The sequence below is a fragment of the Podarcis raffonei genome, chromosome 10, assembly GCF_027172205.1.
Source record: "Podarcis raffonei isolate rPodRaf1 chromosome 10, rPodRaf1.pri, whole genome shotgun sequence".
Lineage (NCBI taxonomy): Eukaryota > Metazoa > Chordata > Lepidosauria > Squamata > Lacertidae > Podarcis > Podarcis raffonei.
Window position 1 is genome coordinate 46,785,967 of NC_070611.1, and position 18,579 is coordinate 46,804,545.

General features: G+C 43.1%; 2 protein-coding genes across 2 annotated transcripts; one reads left to right on the forward strand and one right to left on the reverse strand.

The window, feature by feature from the left end:
• Positions 1-1,777: 1,777 nt before the first annotated feature.
• Positions 1,778-5,383, forward strand: RPS19BP1 (ribosomal protein S19 binding protein 1). Its single transcript, XM_053405112.1, has 4 exons — positions 1,778-1,887; positions 1,981-2,121; positions 3,809-3,906; positions 4,829-5,383. Exons 1-4 carry the CDS (start codon positions 1,836-1,838, stop codon positions 4,967-4,969), a joined length of 432 nt encoding a protein of 143 aa, XP_053261087.1. The 5' UTR covers positions 1,778-1,835; the 3' UTR covers positions 4,970-5,383.
• A 2,405-nt stretch (positions 5,384-7,788) lies between these two features.
• On the reverse strand, positions 7,789-10,844 carry ATF4 (activating transcription factor 4). The gene is made up of 3 exons (XM_053405108.1): positions 10,640-10,844; positions 8,960-9,274; positions 7,789-8,727 (listed from the first exon to the last, which is right to left on the reverse strand). The coding sequence occupies exons 2-3, from the start codon at positions 9,174-9,176 to the stop codon at positions 7,877-7,879; spliced, it is 1,068 nt and encodes a 355-aa protein (XP_053261083.1). The 5' UTR covers positions 9,177-9,274; positions 10,640-10,844; the 3' UTR covers positions 7,789-7,876.
• Positions 10,845-18,579: the final 7,735 nt, after the last annotated feature.

The following is an 18,579-nucleotide window of genomic DNA, read 5'->3' on the forward strand; positions in this document are numbered from 1 at the left end:
AGGGGGAATTAAAGGAGGGGCAAGGGGCTCATAATACATGCTAAGATGAGTTATGGATGAGGCCCAAATCTTCAGTAGAAGATTGGGCCCTAAAACCCATTTGATTAATCACAGATCTCTGAAAAACCATACAGCAGAAGCTGACAGACACCACTTTTGCAGGGCCTACTTTGCTTTGCTTTTTTTTTTCTTCTAAAATGCTAACTACAAGCCAAGGCCTGGGGGTAAAATAATGACTTGAGTTGGCAGGTGGTGGTGGTGGAATACTTTTAGAATTAAAGAACAGAGAGCGCCTTCCCATGCTGAAGCCAGGAATTTGTTTTAATTATCAGAAATGAGTTCACAGTTCTGTCACACCTACACGACATTCCTAGTTTTCCCTCAAGTCTCTTTAGCTCAGCAGCATAGTTCAGAAAGGGATAAGGGAGAGCCTTTTGTTGTTGCAATTGTTAAACAGCTGGGAATTGTTGATTGGGCCAACATTGTTCACTGGGCCAACAAGCTCCCTCACTCACTCCATGTCACGCTTGGCCTAGGCAACACAATGACCATGTACAATAAACAATCTTTTATAGAATTCCTTCAAACCATAACAAGTCCAAAATGAAAACTTTAGTCTAAAGATTTCATTTTGGACTTGTTATGGTTTGAAGGAATTCTATAAAAGATTGTTTATTGCATATGTACATAGTCATCGTGTTGCCTAGACATTGCTGACGTTCTCTTTGCAACACAGGGGTTTGTTTGGTTACTTTCGCTTAAGTTCTAAGCAAACATATAATGCCTACATATAACTATGTTAACATTATGAAGAAAATCTAAATTTCTTTAGTGTTGACTAGGAATGTGAAATTCTTTCATTTTCTATCGTAGAGCAGGAAAATAGGATCCAGTAGGAGGGGTTAGGTTTTGATAGATTGAGTAAGTTTACATGTGAGCACTGCCTTATCTCATCCCTCAAATATCTAGGAAACTGTAGGCTTGCCATACTTTAGGAAAATTATTGAAATGTCAGGGGAAATGCAGATATACGTGAACTTGATGGAAAAAACAGTGAAAACAGCTCAAAAAGCTTTAAATCAATTTGGGTTTGTTCCCAAAAAGCTCAACAATATTGGCGGTTTCCTTTTAAAAGCTCAACAATTTTGGGGTCTTCCCAAAAACGCTCAACAACTTTGCGGGTGTCAGGAATTTTTGTTTTTAATATGGCAACCCTGAAACTGAGTAGACAAAACATTTTTATTTTAGAAGCTCCGATTTTTAGTTTTACATATTGTAAATCTCATGACGTTTACTTGGTTTTGTAAAGTGGTTGTTGTTATTTTTTACTGTTGTTACCTGTCTGGAGCACTCTAAAATTAGACGGGGCAGAAGTTGCTATATAAATAAAAATAAGAAGGATAAACAGCCAACTTCAGCCCCTGGAGGCTCACAAGATATCGCCCTAGAAATGGGGAATACTTCAGCCACTCAGGGTTCAATACTTTACTGACGTATCTGGGAGTAAGCCCACTGAACTCAATAGGACTTAGTTCCGAGCAGACACGTAAAGGACTGCACGGCCACCCTCAGCGTTCCCGCCTAAAAACTAAACTGGCCATTCCTTCCCTCACCCGCTTTCTAAGTACAGTACTGTACTGTATTTCATTGCTCTGCGCAACCGCCAGCAAAACCTAACCAGGTGAGGCATAGAACTACCGGAAGTGTGGCAGAAACCAGCACGGCACACCAGGAAGTGTGGCGGGAAGAAACACGGAAGTGCGTTCATCATAGCCAGTAGTACCATAGAGACGAGACAGGAAGAAGGGCATTTCACGTGGGAGAAGCGAGGCAACATGTCTGCCTCCTTGCTGAGGAAGGGTCTGGAGTTGCTGGAGATGGCGGGAGGTAGTGTAAGGCAGCGGGGGACTAAGGGAAAGGGATGAAATCCGTTCGTTCTTTACTCTAATAGGCTTTCTCTCTTTCTCTTCCTCTGGACAGCGTCCGCTCCCCGGCCCAAGAGGGCAGCCACCACCAGCCCACCCAACAAGCAGTCGCTGGCGAGGGCGAGGAAAAAGAAGTTCTCTCGGCCCCAAAAGGAGAAGGCGACAGTCAAGGGCAAAGTCATCAAGTCCGCGTTAGGTGAGCGCCGAGGAGCCATTATCTTCGAATCCACCCATAAGTTTTTTACCAATCAAAACAAAACCCTTAAGGCAAGCTTGCTCTGAATCCCGGGAGGATGCAGTTAATCACCGAAACCTTATATTTATTGCGATGACGAACAGCAGAGATGCTAAAGTTTTAAAGCGAACCGCTTTGACTTCCGCCTTCTTCAGCTGTTCTTATGTGTATCAGACGCTGCAGCCGAGGTGGCAGTTTCAGAACACGAGGGAGTATTTGGAAGTGTGGCTGTTGTTGAGGGATGCCTGTTATTATCCTCCAGGTTGAGGCTTCTTAGTTTAGAGAGAAGGGGAATAATAGGAGATATGCATCCAGGTGCATTAAACTATGCTTGGTGTGGGGAAGGTGGATAGACAAAAATGTTTTTCTCCCTCATAATACTAGAACTTGGGTGCAATCCAAACAAGTTGAATGTTGGAAAATTCAGGAGAAACCAAAGAATGTATAAACGACAAAATTCATTCCTACAGAAGGTAGTGATGTCTACCAATTTGAGTGGTGCTAAAAGAATAGACAAATTCATGGAGCATAAGGCTATCAGTAGCTGCTAGCCATGATGGTTATGTTTCCCTCCTCTGTGGGAGGCGGTGTGCTTCTGAATACCGGTTGCTAGAAATCACAGGTGGGGAGAGTGCTATTCTGCTCATATCCTGTTTACTAACTTCATGTAAGCATCTGGTTAGCAACTGTGAGAACAGGATGCTGGACTAGATGGGCCATTGGCATGTTCTCTGTGCTTCTTCAATGAGGTCCTGTATCAAATATATAGATATATCTCCAAGTATATATATCCAGGCATTTTGTGTTTTTTTCTAGAGCAAATGACATTTCTGTTGCAATTATGGATCAACCAGAGAGGCCTTAATTATCTGAATATTACCTCACCTACAGTACCCTCTGTTCACATCAAAGGAACTAAGGAATATGGAAACCAAAATGTTTTGCTTAAATATATGTTTTGTAAATCACTGGTGATGAGTGCAGGGTCTATGTCAGTTCATATGGAGAAAGGCAGTCCTTGAGGTCCTCAGATGGTTTGCAGATAAGGAATTCTAAAAGGAAGCTGAAAAGACAAACTGACTTTTGCCGCAACTGGAGCTGCTTAAAAAATTCTGTGCACATGGGTAATTGTGAATGACATGCAGGAACATTCTGCAAGACTGTAATAATACATGCCCAGGCATCTGTCCTTGTTTTGTATCCATTAGTTGCTTAATGATCCGATTTGTGTATTTGTATAGACATGAATCTCTCTACTACCATCACTTACCCACTTCCTTGGGCTTCTCAATGTACTGTATTATAATTAAGATCTGGAAGGTTTTGTGATTGGCCTATTATCTACCTTGAAGTGACTGCAGTATTCACTTTAGTAAATAATTTTGCTCTCCACATTGGGAATTAACACATGCCCCACGCATGGTCCTAGTTGATCCAATGAAAGACCACCTTACCGGTTTTATCTGTCCTTTTAGATCTATAACCTGTGCTATACTATATGATGGGCAATTTAAAAAATTAATAAATCTGGGCCGCAGTGGCAATGTCCATACCATACATGAAAGAAAGTATCAGTCATAGCAGCATGTTATATCTCGCCGTATCTGTTGAACAATCTTACTAAAAATTATTTCCTTAACTTTTCCAGAGGAGTATACAAAACGTCAAGCTGTTGACCATTTTCAGGAGAATGTGAAGTACATGACGAGTAGCCATTTCATGACAGACAGCACCATCACTCAGAAGGTGAGCCTTCTACTCTGTTCATTAGATCCCATAGTTTACTTGGAGGCAAGGGTGAGGAATGTGCTGCCGCTGCAAATTTGTTTTTCCTGCCTTGTGCCTTGTCACACCCCCTAACAATAATGTTTCTTTAATAGAAATTGAGTTGATAAAGTTTGCCTGAAATATGGGTTCTATGTGCCATATGTTGTGTAAGAAAAACTAACAAATTTCTATACCTGTAAAGTATCAGTTGAAATGATGTCTCAAAAGGAAGAGCTGTAGCTCAGTTGCAGAGCATCAGTTTTGCATGCAAAAAGTCCCAGATTCAGTCTCCAGATGGGACTGGGGATATTCCTGGCCAGAAACTACCAGTCAGTGGGGACAGTATTGAGCTACATGGACCAATGGTCTGACTCTGTGTAAGCCAGCTTTCTGTGTTCCTAAGGTCAGGGCATCTTGAGAAAGAACTTGCATTTTTCCACTTACCGTCTAATTCCTATTGCTTCTTGCTCTGCCATTCTTATCAAATGGTAAATATTTATCTTAACACATTAAAAATATATTTTTAAACCGTCTGGGGAATTCCTAAAATGATTTCTACTAGACTGTAAATCAGACTTTTTGACTCAAGTTGTTTTTTTTAATTCTCACCTTGCATGGGTCCTTTTCTTCCCAAAAGGAAGAGGCAGTTGCTTTTGAAATTGGACCATGATTTAATTTTAGTATTGGTATGCAGCAATGCAGAGTGTAGCCTTGTTGGACTGAATTTCCTTAAATTATTTTGAACCAGAGCCTAGACTTGGCTCTATTTGAACAGTGTGTCAGCAGTCTGTGCTCAGATGATTGTTTGAGCTGGAAGATAAATTGAGATTTGGGAACTGTAAGTAGTTGTGCAATAATAGAAAGCTGTAACTTCTCGTTTCCCTTTGTTTTGTGTCTGAAGGTTTTGGCCCAAAATAGAGGCAGGAAAGCCAGAGACCGCCGTCAAGAGGAGGAGAAAAAGAAGCCCGAAGGCACTGTTTTCACCGAGGAAGACTTCCAGAAATTTGAGAGAGAATATTTTGGGGGAACTGGAGCAGTCTGACAAAAACGGCACTGTCTCCTGGTTATAGAGAAAACATCAAAGATTAGGATACTTCCTTTTCATAAGCAATTGAGAGCAGAACTTTACTATAGGGAGCTGAAGCATCTCTGCATCTGACTTGTTCCAGTCCTCTCATGCAAGATGTCTGCTCTTTCTTACCAAGAAAACATTGTTCCTAGGAATTAACCTACTTTGGGACTTAGGGTTCTACCTCTCTAATACTTTTTGCAGCAGTATGAGAAAATGCTGGCTGGAACCAATCATCCCCTACCCCCAAATAGTTAAGAGGTCTGAGAGACAAATTGAATGCAAATGTTGGGGCAAGGGGAATTCGCTAAAAGTGTGGGAATTAAATGCACTTCCTTTTGCAGGAATGCTGCTAGGAAAACTCCATAGATGTGTATTTTATTGTTACCCTTGCATTTTCATCCTTCTTCAAAAGAAATTACAGCATATATACAGTTGTGCTTCGTACCCCAAGTGATCATCTCTCTAAAGCATCTTAGGTTTCTGTATTCAGTGTGAGGCTGTAGTAACACTGCTTGTTAGTAAGTGAAAAGGGTCTCTAGTTGACAGTTTCTGAAAATGATTCTTGAGGCTTACTAGGTAGGTATTTATGGTATAGCGTAACTTGTGCTCTTACAGTGGCTTGAGGGTAAGTAGCTTGGGGGCACTTCTGGATCCTTTGCTGTCGCTTGAGGCCCAAGTGGTCTCAGTGGGGCGAAGTGCCTTCCATCAGCTTCGACAGGTGACGCAGCCACGCCCCTACCTGGATAGAGATAGCCTAACTTTTGCCATCTGCGCTCTGGTAACCTCTAGGGTGGTAGTAGTAGTAACATTTCTTATACATAGCTCATCAGACTGGGTTGCCCCACTCTGGGCGATTACTGCAGTGTTATACATAGGGCTGCCTCTGTAGACAGTTAAGAAACTCCAGCTGGTGCAGAATTCAGTGGCCAGGTTGCTAACCAGGACAAGAGGGTTTGAGCATATTACACCAATCCTGAATTGCCTGTTGATGAGTTTCCAGGCCCTATTCAAAGTGGGGTTTTTTACCTATTAAGCTTTGAACTGCTGAGGACTGCCTGTCACCATATGAACCGACCCAGACCCTATGATCGTCATCTGAGGACCTTCTTTGTGTGCCTCAAGAGGTCTGGATGGCAGCAACACAAGAGTGGCCCATTTCTGCAGTGGCTCAATTTGTAGAATGCTCTCCTCAGGGAGGTTTGGCTAGCACCTTTATTACACACCTTTGGACCCCAGGCAGAAACGATCTTTAACCAGGCCTAACTGATTTAACATCCTATATACTCTTTTAAATGTGTCTATGGGAGTGGGGTTATTGGTTTGTTTTGCTTTTGTATGTAATTTATTTTCTTTTTGTATTTTTGTGAGACACTGATCTTCGGGGGAAGGACAGTAGACAAATTTAATAAATAATACAATTGTCATTTAAAGTGCTCAGTATACTTGGACCAAGTTGGGCTGGGAGCCAATAGTGTTGGAGGGTAGCTGATGGTGTAAATGTTCAGCAGCTTGTGAACTATTTAAATTATTTCTTAATTTTGCAGTTTCTGCAAAACCCTAGCATGTTAGTCTCCCCAAAATGAGATGGGAAAGCCACTGCTCTCCAGCTGTTGTTTGAAACTTCCATAATCCCAGAGCTTTGGCCATGCTCCCTATGGCTGATGGTGTAAGCACCACAGCTCTCCCTCAGTGAGCCAATTGTTCAGTTATTGTGCAACTTCATTTTAAGAGTCGCCATCTGCACCTAGCAGCCTTGGGCAGCTGCCAAGCCCCCATTCTGGCCCATTAAAAAAAAGTGACATCTGTATTAAACTTTTCAGTGCATCACTCCAAGTGCAGCAAAATCGCCAGTGCAATTTCGAAGACTGCTGAACTCATGCCAGACAAGTCCAAGATGTCTTTACTAGTGGAAATACCCCTCTGCCCCAATTATGTGAAAATATTTTAAATATTTTCTCCACCTCATCTTAATCAATTTGGGTTTAAATTACTTGGCAAAATCTGCTGGATGGCACAGTAACTTTACCAAAATGTGGCAACAGCACTCTGCCAGTAAATCTACTGTGGTTGTCAAAAGCTATGGGTGCATAGCTTTTGCTACTGATTGCTAAATTGTTAAGGCTGTTGAAAGCTTCTTCAGAATATTAAGGGAAAAAGCATCTCCACCAATGTAGGAGGCAGATGAAGCTGATTTGCTGCTAAGTGTTCTTCAGTGTGGATACTCTTAGTTAACTTCCTTTTCTTTCTCCCCCCCCAGCCCAGGGTGTGGTCACACTGAACAGAAATGCTATCATTTCAATTCTTTATGCATTTTTGTTGCAATATGGTGTTTCAAAACCTTGTCTGCAAACAGCCAAAGATGTCTGACAAATTACCGTAACGAAATTTAAAAAAAACAAAACCTCATAGAACTAGCTCTTGCTCCCTTCATGGACTTTTGTCAACTGTATCTAACCAAATGACCCCCCCCCCCAAGTACATAGCAGAGTAAAACTGCTATTAAGGTTGTTTTTGAGAATAAAGGCCTTTGGATCATTAAACTTAGAACTATTTATTGGTTGTACCGATATATATATATGAAAATATCCACACATAACTAGCTTGGAGATAAATACTACCAAAAGTGCCATATCCCATTTTTTAAGCCTTATCAAATGGAGTTGCCAGGTTCCCCCCTCACCAGCATAATCCAGACCCCTCTATTTTTATTCTTTTTGAATTTTATTAAAATCTGCAGACCAAGCCTGCTGTAAGTAAAACTTCCATTTGCAAGACACAAGACAAATGTGTACTAGAAAATAATTTATTAAGCAACAATACACAGCTCATTGTACTAAGCTCTTATATACATGCATGTAACATATACCCTTGACTACCCTATTCTGGGACTTTAACTTTTTTACCCTTGGCTTTCCGGACCTCTTCAATTAGATCTTTCAAATACTGAATTTCTTTGCTCAGGGAATCTGCCTTTTCCCTCAGTGTTTCATTTTTCTGCTCTAGTTCTCTACATTCCCCGGATAAGGCCTCCTGCTCTAACCTTTTCTTCTGTCGATAGCGTGTAGCTGCAGTCTTGTTTTGCTCCATCTTCTTCAGTTTCTTATCTACTCTCTTTTCTCCTTTCATCTTTACTGACACTACCTTATCTGCAGGATGATCATAAGGTTTGGACCTCACGGGGCTATCATGCAAGACTGTGACTGATTGGCAGTCACTGAGGGAATTAACAGAAGTGGTGGGGCTTTGCTGGGGAGACCCTAGGTAAGATTCTGGACTCATGCATATTCCACTATCATTGTCTGAGTGAGCTTCATCCTCTTTTTCACACTTTGGAATCACCACTACTAAGATATGGGCTTCAGTTTTCTTGTCTCCTTCAAGAACATCTACTTCACTGCCTAATTCTAAACTGAAAGAATGGTCTGTAGTGGAAATCACTGACTCTGGAGTGAGGGGAAATGGAAACAAGGGGGCCAGTGGGGCCACCTGGTCTGCCCCAGAGGGAGACTTAGGAGAATGAATAATTAATTCTGTTATCAGTGGAGTTTCTTTGTTGGGAATTTCTTGGACAGGAGGGTCAAATAGATCACACGTGTCCTCCAACGTGGCCATGAGCTCATCCGGGGAGACGGTGGCTTCCAGATCATCGATACCCAACAGTGCATCGAAGTCAAATTCCTTCAAATCCATCTTCTCCACCATCCAATCCATGCCAGAGAAGGCATCCTCTGTTAAAGAAATGACAATTTTTTATAAAACAAAAAACTTTAGAAATGAGGGTTTTTAAAAAGTGTTTTCTCTCTCTCCTGTGCTCATTTAACATATTTAGATGATGTTGCTAGCACTCATATCATCTCAGCTCTTTAAACTTATTAAGAATGTCACACATTTACTACATGGAACTATAATTCAGCAAGGCCACCCAACGTTTTCTGAGTATGTTTTAGTCTTGTGTCTTACCCTGGCTGTTGTCTGTGGCATTGTTCGAACTATCCACAGCCAGCCATTCGGAAGAGCCCACTTTAGCCTTGTCGCTGGAGAACCCATGCAAACTGAGGTTCTTGGCCACCTCCAGGTAGTCATCTAGGAGGCCCAGGCCCTCCTCAGCCACCAAACACGGCTGGTTGAAGGGGGACAGAAAATCCCCCAACAACATCTCTGTGTTTGAGAAGCTCATTTTGGTCAGATTTTAGTACTTTGTCGTCAAAAAGCGTGGACAAATAGATGGTGTCTTTGTCGAATACAGCAAAGCTGCTGTCTGATGGCTTGAAAAACCTGAAAGACACAAGCAATTTTTGTTGTCATTATAAAGATGTCCACTGATGTTGAATTCAGGTTATCCCTTGAGAGGGAAAAGACGAAAAAAAGTACATTACTGCAACAACAGCACCCCATGATTCCAGTTTAGGACACTGTATCTGGATCCTATCCAAGAGAGTTCTAATGAATACCAACAAGGCACTATTGTACAATAGCGCCAACTAGGATTTGTGGAAAATGTTCTCACTTCTGCAAGACAGCCTGCTTGGGTTTCCTCCCTACCATATATGGTCACAGCCACGGTTTCAGCTCCACCCACCACTTTTCCTGGTCTGATTCATGCATTCACAAGCGTCAAAGGCAACAGCTGCAGCCATTTCATGATCTGCCTGCTGTGCATGTCCCCACCCTATAAATAGGGAGCCATTTTGTGTCCTGCCACGTTCCATGAAGGTTCGATTACTCCTGATATCCTGGCATTTTTCTAATCAAGGCTGAGCAGCAGCAATATAAGGGGGTGCAAAATAGTTTGAATTCACATTCAGTGATCAAAAAAGGGTAACACTTTCCACAAATAGATATACACAACACTTATTTCAAGGTGACAGGGAGCCATCTGAAATCCCCACCCTTTCTTGGAAAGCTCAATATGGCTCCAATCCAAAACAGTCAGATCTGAAGCTAGGGAAAGCTAGCATTTTTCTACTTTTACGTGTCTTGGGCCCAGCACAATTACACAAAAATTAGAGCTGCTCCTTTTGCCCGTCACTGTATGTTGAGAAAAGCTTTACCAGTTGCCGAGCAAGTAGGTACTAATAAACCACAGCTGTTTGGCTCATGAAAGCCGCAGCAAATTTACCTTAAATGCCATCTTTGGTCTATATTGGACGGGAAGACACAGCACAGATCTGTCAATAGTTTAGATCTCATGAGCATTTGCTTAGCTATGAAGGGAAATCACCTTAATTACCCTGGGAGGCCCAGAGGCTCATTAACTCATCCTCCACTTTGGACAAAAAGACCTCTCCCATCCTTTTTCTCTCCAAGGGAAGCCTCGCCCCACCCTCTGATCTCCTTTCCACTTCCAAGGTAGGTCTTTATTTTGGGAGGACGAACCATTTCCAGAATGTCACATTATCCCCACTTCATACCCCGCCAACAAAAGCATATGTCAAGGCGCGACCCTTTCCAGTGAGGGAAGCTTAACGTAAAACGTTGCTAATTACACCCCGGGGCTTTTAATCCCGTGAGATGAGTCTATGAGCTTCCCCGCCGCCACCGCCCACTACTGTACTGGTTTATGTTTAAAGATGGTTCTCGTCGCCCCGTCCTTCGGAAGAATGAGGCGATCCACCCGTTTTGTCCCTCCTCGATACTCACGCCATGGTTGCAGATGCCTGGAGATGCCGAGGCCGCGGCCGATGCTGCTGCGCCTCTGCAATGGCCGATGCCGCCGCTTGCACTGCCGCACCTACCATGCCATGGCGGCGGCTGCGGTAGCAGAAATCACCCCCTCGCTTCGACGCCGCGCTTGAGCTGCGCCCCGGACAGCAACACGCACTAGCAATCTATACTCTTAATTCTACAGGCAGACAATGAGGCTGCGCCGCCCGCGCTTTCCGTATTTATATGCAACAAGATCCGGCAGGACGCGCCCCTCGAAGAGCAATCACTCCAACAGGATCCTTCCACCAACCGTTTCCAGAGTTAAAATAACTTCGTTCAAAGAAAAGGATTTTCTCAGAGGGCACTGTGCAGGACTCTAGGGGCCAAACGTACAGTTCGCGGGGCTTGGCGACTGGATCTGCCTGCCCCTTCTCAAAAGTCAGCGGAAGGTTTTCAGGTACTACACTGTGCTATTTTACTCTAATGCCGCTCTCCAGGCTCTCAATTAAGGTCAGACCGCGTGACGCAGAAACGGCTGGCTGGCTTCCTATTGGCTTCCTTGGAGCAGTGGGAAGGCGACTGGCTGGAGCAGATGGTGTCCCGAACTCGAGATAGCACGTGAACATAGAAACACCCGATTGGCTGACATCGCCTGTCCACGTGTACTGTAAACTGTCATTGGCTTAGAGCGGGAAGGGCGTCAATGGGTTCCGAAAGGCGGTTGAGGGGTGGGAGGGAGGCAGAATTCTTTTCTGTGTCCTCGCGCGCATTAAAAATTCAACCGCCTCAGGTTGGAGGACGGCGCAAACGTCCTTTCGTTGTCCCCGTCCTGCGTGTTTCTTAATGCGCTGCTGCTGCTTGCCTCTCCCTTCTTTTGGAATGTGAATATAGGAAAGGAACCTTGTTCCATCTTCTTGGCCATCCTTTTCCTTCCCCCTTTTCCAGAGCGGCTGCCATGTTTGGTCGGTGTGGCAAGAGACTAAACATGGCTGCTCCCCTGGAACCGGCCTGACATTTGTGGAGCTCCGTCCGCAGGAGCCCTATAGGGCGCAGTAACCGCCTCTTCCTCTCCCTCCCTTGGCTGTGCTGGGTTGCAGATGGCGGCCTAATCGTTCCCCACCATAATGCACTATAAAAGAGATAAGAATTGAGTGTAACGCAGCTGCTTTTCCCTCAAAGATGGCCAAGCTGCCCACAGAGAAGGCGCAAGTGGGCATAAAGCCTTCTGGGGGGCGTGGGGGGGGGAGAGACGAGCCTTCAGGCAGCAGCAGCCGCCCATGCTGACTCCTGGCACTTGCCTGCCTGCCTGTTTCTCAGGGCCCCATAGCGAGGAGTATACAGTATGGTGCGCTGGACTGGATCCGCGCCTCTGAGCTCTCGGGAGGGTAAAAGGATGAGATCGCTATGCCTTGGTCGCTGCTCGCACGTTTTTCTAGGCAACACCGTAGGCCCAGTCCTCTGCTCTGCACCCAGGGACGACAAGCGAGAGAGGGGAAGGTGTGAGGAGCTGCTCTTTGCCCTTGCCATGCACATTTCTGCCCTCCCCAAAACGGGAGGGCGAATAAGAGATGGTGCCGTTGGGGTGTATGTGTTCTGGGGCGCTTTCTAAGTTGGGAAACAGCCCCATCCTTTCTAGCAGATGGCATACATTGTTTGGTCACCTTTTCCTTCCCTCTCCATTCGGCTTCTTTTCTTGCAGAATAATTCCTGCCTCAGTGCTAAGCATAGGGTATGGTTTTTAAAAATAACATAACATGTAGCTTGACCCCCTTCGTGTAGGGTAATCCACTTCCTTTCTTCTGCCAGTATCTCTGGGTGATTCACAACTTTTTCTTCCTCCTTCCCTCGTGACGGGAATCAACATGAAAGTTCATGTTGTGTGGTCTGGTAGCCCTGAATGAATAAAAGCACAATTGTTTGTAACGACAAATGAAAAGCGAGGGAAAGGGAAGTCCTTGGGATTTTCTTTTTTGCAAAAGGAAAAACTACACTTATCTGTGTACTAAGGCATTCACAATAGAAGGATTAATCATGATTTGTAGTATCAAGTGCACAGTTCTGTGACCTCTTCCACTACTGCTGCATTTTCTTATTGATCTCATTTGTATTCTGTCTTTTCTCTCTTGAAGAGACTGAAGGCAACATACATGGAGTCATCCCATTTTATCTGCACAATGTCCCTGTGAGGCAGGCTAGCTTCAAGGTCATATAGCGAGTGTCATAATTGTGCGGATTAATTTTTGGTCCAACAAGTCTTTATCTCAATTCCATTGTGGCATCCGTTTTTTTCTCAAAAATAAAGCAATGCTGCAGCTACCAAGCAAGCACTAGACTCAGCTGCGCAGCAATAATGGTTAGCTAAAGAAAGATATAGTCACAGAATACTTGCAGTAGTTGCTAATTTCTGCTAAATATGATGCTGTATTTACTGTCATTTTCAAAAAGAGACTAACAAAGTATCTTTGCAGATGTATGAATGGAACACTTTACTTGAACTGCCTGTTGTTACTGTTGCAATTCCATCCATATTAATTTACAGATAGCTAATACATTACTTATGGTGGGTGAAGTGCTTTGAAGGCCAGGTAATTTTTGTAATTTTGTTGTACTGTTAATACTATACATAACTTGTCTCAAAGCTATGTAGCATCTAAAAGCTTTAGTGTTTCAAAATTAACAAGTTCACAAATGAAGAGTGTTCACAATTGGACTTTTTAGTCTGTCCAGTGCTACTTAAACCTGTGTGTTGGTTGGGAATATGAAGCCCATGAGGTTATGTTGCTAGTTAAAAATAAACCGGTTCTAACACATACACCTTATTGTCTCCTTCTTTAAGATAAGCCTTGTTCAGCTTCTGTTTCTTTTCAAAATAAAATCTTCAACGGGATATAGTAAAAGGAACTTCATTTCCCAAGACTGATGAGGGGGAAAATAATCAGTAGGTGGACACGTCAGCACCAGTGTTTTCCATTGACAGAGTAGCAGTTCTCCTGTTTGCTTAAAAGGTCGTACAAGATTTTATTGACTGATGCAGGTCAATCTGTTACTGTATTTAAAAAAGCAACAACCATGCCCCTCAGGGTCACAAGTGATTAAGTTTAAAAAAAAATTGATTTAGCACTGCATTGCACCAAATATGTGCATTTGGCAAATACATTAGATTACCTCCTTTTTCTTTTTTTTTTACAAATTTAGTTTGGTTAGTTGAAGATAGATTACATGAAGGTTATTTTTTACATAAGTACAAAAGTAGATTTCACTAGGCCAAAACACTCATTTTTACAACCAGCCCCCAGTCACATTGATTTTTGATGGTGCAAGTATATCTGTGTTTGTTCAGCCCCATGGCCTTAACTAGGTTTGTGTGTGTGCAGCTGTTCTGTGAAAGGGGTGGGGAATGCGAACTTAGCTGAAGAATCCACTGGTGCACATTAGCAATACTTGGCTTATTTACTTCTGCTGGTTTTGAAAATGACAGCAACAGAACCTATTAGGCTTTAACAACCATTGAAGTAAATATGTATGGTTCTTCAGATAGGAAAATACCTGTGCAGAAAGCATGTGAGATATTTTATTATTCAGGATGCTAAAACCACAAAATCCTACTTGAGTTTGTCATTTGCCGAAGAAGAATCCCTAAAAGCACTTCAGTACTGCGGAAATCTAGGAAACTCTGCTTTCAGTTCGTAAAGGGGATGCAGCTGCTGCATGTCTGATTGGCTGGGCAAATGGGTGGACATCATCACAGGGTGCTGACTGGCTGCTGTAAACGATCTCATATCATTCCCCTCCCTACTTTAGTGAATGCCTTTTTAAGTGAAAATGAAAAGGTCATACTAATCATAGTTAAATCAATGGAAATTAAATGTAAACCTTAACCTCTACCCCCCCAGAGATAATAAATCTCAATGAAAGAGCTCATTGTGGAGCTGAACAAAAGACACAAGTTAAATAAAAAGAACTGGCTTGCCCTAGCATTACAAAGGAAATAAATCCTTAGCATTTGTGGCGATGAAAGATTCCAGAAATAAATTCCTGGTGCCTGGCCAAAAATAAATTAATTCAAAACTTCTTGTTTTGATACAGTACTTTAGAATCGTCTTCTATTTAGGTATGAAATGTCATTACTTTCAGAATTCTGCAGAGAAACTAATGTACCTAACCTGGGTGGGTAACAACATTTTTTCAGCCTTACTGCAACTTTGTAGGATTATTATAATTAGCCTTACTGACAAAGACTTGTCCCTGGCCTTGCTTCATAACCTAAGCATTTTCCCAGGATGGGATGTGCCCTTGAACTCTGATGATGCCTCTTGCTTGCCTGGATGGAAGCTAGAGAAGGATGTGTGAGTGTGTGTGTAGAAGCCAGCCTATTGCAAAAAAGCAAAACTCACTTTCATTGTTCCATGTCCTTTGGACTCTGGCCCCACCCACCACTGATATGTGGCCTCCGGATAGTTGCCCAAAACAGAATGTGGCCCTTGGCCTGAAAAAGGTTGCCCAGAACTGATGTATTTGTTCCCTCCATCTGTAGTTTATAACAATCTGGAGTTGGAATATAAGAGATGTTTGCAGACATACTTGAATTAGCCTTACAAGGTGGAAGACCAAGGCCACATTCACGACATGCATTTAAAGTACCATGATGCCACTGTGATTTTTACTACGATTCTAGTTAAGGGTGCTACAATTTACTGGAAATTGTAGTTAAAGGTACTGAGAATTGTTAGCAGTCTCCTTTTCCCCTCACAGAGCTATAGTTCCAGAGTGGTTTAACAACCAATCCCCATTCACAGGGAACTCTAGGAATTGCACCTTTGGGAGGGGGCGTCAGATATTAGAAACCGAGGAAACTGCCTTATATCAAGTCAGACCATTGCTCCATCTAGCTCAGTATTGGCTACACTGACTCAGACAAAGATCCAGGGATCTTCTGCATGCACAGCAGATGTTCCCCTACTGTCAGGAACCAGACTGATGGGTATTGCTCTGAGGAAGAATGTGAGAGCCCCCCTCTCCCTCTGCTCAAGGGCCTGATCCTGATGTTCCTCTGGAGCAGGAGGATAGTATTGACCTAGAGCAATGGTTCGTGGAAGGACACAGTTTGAGAACTGACAGTTGGGCTGAGCTGGGAGAAGAGCAACCAAGGGGAGAGGATCAAGAAGAGAGGGAGCTGGTTGGATCTCCCTCACTAGAAAGTGTGCAGCCCATGAGCCCTAGAGCCAGGCGTCTGGATAGGGTAGCCTCTCAGAAGGCTCAGTGGTGGAGGGATCACGTGGTGAGGAGACAGAAGTAACCAGAGAGAAGTAGGAGGAACTCAGTTGGGAGCACCTACACGGTGAGAATGGACGCTGAATGTTTGTGCTGTGTTCAATAAACCTCTTGCTGCAAAAGACTGCTTTTGCTTTGTGCTTTTATCTACAAAGAGCGGGGAGGTAAGCCTTGCCTGGCAGCATGACACCTACTGAACTACAGCCATTTTCCAATTGAATAAATTTAATTTAGGCACCTGTAGATATTACTGCTTGTCATAGTTCATACCAAATGGCAGCTGCCTGGGTTTGAACCTGTAACATGATGTAAAGCAGATGCTCAGTCACTGAACTATGGCCCTTTCCTCCACTTGGGTGGGGGCAGCAGGACAGAGTTGTGTAAGACTCTGATGACCATCTACTCCATTGCTACAGTCCACATTTGGCCACTGGGCAGGAATGGAGTATTGCTACATTCAAGAAAATGCAAGAAGTGCTCAGAATTGTTCCCCTTAATCTACAGAGGGGGAAATCCTATGGAAAGCCCAGTTATAGCTGGTTAACACAAATAACATGCTCCTGTTTTGCATCTCGTTCTTTAGAAGCTGATATGCTTCATGAAGCATAACCAGTAATACAGCAAAAGGTCAAAACTGCAAATGAGTATTGGAATGTAAAGGGCAGACAGGGTTACAATTTTGTTACTTAAAACACAATAAAGGATCAGGTAAGGATGCGATTGTTGTCGTACTGGGTTGAAATGGGATCCTTTGGCTAGTTTACTCCACCTACAGACACATGGTTGAGTACATTTCTACACTAGTTCAGAGCAACCATATTGTCACGCGATTCTTGGAATTACACAACGTCCCTCTTTCATGTTTAATTTTTCTTCACTGAATCACCATGAAAATATTATAATTACAACCGTAAGCAGAGTCTTGTGCTGCAGTGAGCTCACTGGGCCCAAAGGCACCAATACTTTGCTATTACTCCACTGCTAGACGGTTTACACAGCAGCCCACATACAGCACAGAAAAATGTTTATTATTTAATTTAATGCCCTTATTTATTTTAATCCACCTTTCTCCAAATGCAGGACCCAAGGCGTAATAAATTATAACAAATACAGCTAAAAACACACAAGAAATATAAATATCAGAGCAAAAAAATTAAAAAAGTAACCATGTTTTTTAAAATCACTGTTTTCCATTATTTTAGGGTGGTGGAAGGAAGCAGTTTGTCCCAGTTGCCACTCAACAAATTTAGTTGTTACCCAAATTATGGCAAAAGGAACCATCAATCCAGATAGTGATACTTGGGGAAAGGGGGTGGGGTTAAAAGCTGAACACACAGACACAGATGTTTGATAGTGATACAGTAACTTAAGGTATGTCAAAAAATGAAAGATAAATCATGCATTCAAAACATATATTCCATACCTGGTGACCAGTCTTTCCCTCACTAGGCCAGGTAACTTGATTAGATTATAGACCAGGTGTAAGGAATCCTTTTCTTCCTGTTGAGGGCTGCTTTCCAAAGGGATGGATGTAAAAAGGTAAAGGACCCCTGTCAATTAAGTCCAGCCACAGACGAGCTTGTGGCGCTCACCTCACTTTACTGGCTGAGGGAGGCGGCGTTTGTCCACAGACAGTTTTTCAGGGACATGTGGCCAGCATGACTAAGCTGCTTCTGGAAACCAGAGCAGTGCACGGAAACACCATTTCCCTTCCCGCCAGAGCAGTACCTATTTATCTACTTGCACTTTTTGGTGTGCTTTCGAACTGCTAGGTTGGCAGGAGCTGGGACCGAGCAACGGGAGCTCACTCTGTCGTGGGGATTCGAACCGCCAACCTTCTGATCGACAAGCCCTAGGCTCAGAGTATGGGCTTATTTGAAGAGGAGCCTTTCAGACCGTAATTGAATAATGTAGCTTATTTTGAAGTTTTCAGAGCCTACATACTGTATATGCCTGCTGTTTGGGTCCCTAACATACCATGCAACATTGGGGATGTGATTACAAAGGCTAGAGTCCTAAGATGCCTTGGCTCTTCTGCTTTTTCCCAATCAAATAACCTTAGGAGCAATAGTTGTAACAGGTTCCCAACTTGTGTTGCCTTATGGGGAAGCAAGGCATTATATAGGAATGGTGACTGCCTGGTAAGGCAGCAACATTCCTCTCTCTGCTTTCCACAGTGACAGGAAAGACTGCTAAATTGCTTACAAGCTTCCGGCAGACTATTTCTCCATGTGCTCACATTTGCCCCAACCGTAAGAGCTGCAAACTTGCTTAAGGCTGCAATTCAATGCACACTTACCTGCAAGTCCCACTGAACTAAATGAGTCTTGCTTCCAAAAAGTATAGGATGATAAAGTTTAAAACGAAACTTGAGGTTTTCAGGGAGTTTAACTCCATGACGTACAATGCAGTCAGTGGCAGAGTAACAGAACTCACCTCACAAATGTTTATCATAAATTCAGGTCACGATGTATAGCAGCAGTGTACAGCTCAAATTAAAGAGAGCCATTTTCATTTTTCCTCAACGAAAGAGTTCCATATCACTATCTTAAGTGGGGAGAGATGGGGAAAATCTTCCATGCCAACTGCGTTCTCTTTTTTAAACATTTCCCAATAACCCAATTTCTCAATAGTAATGCTAACTCAGAAGGGACACAGCATTC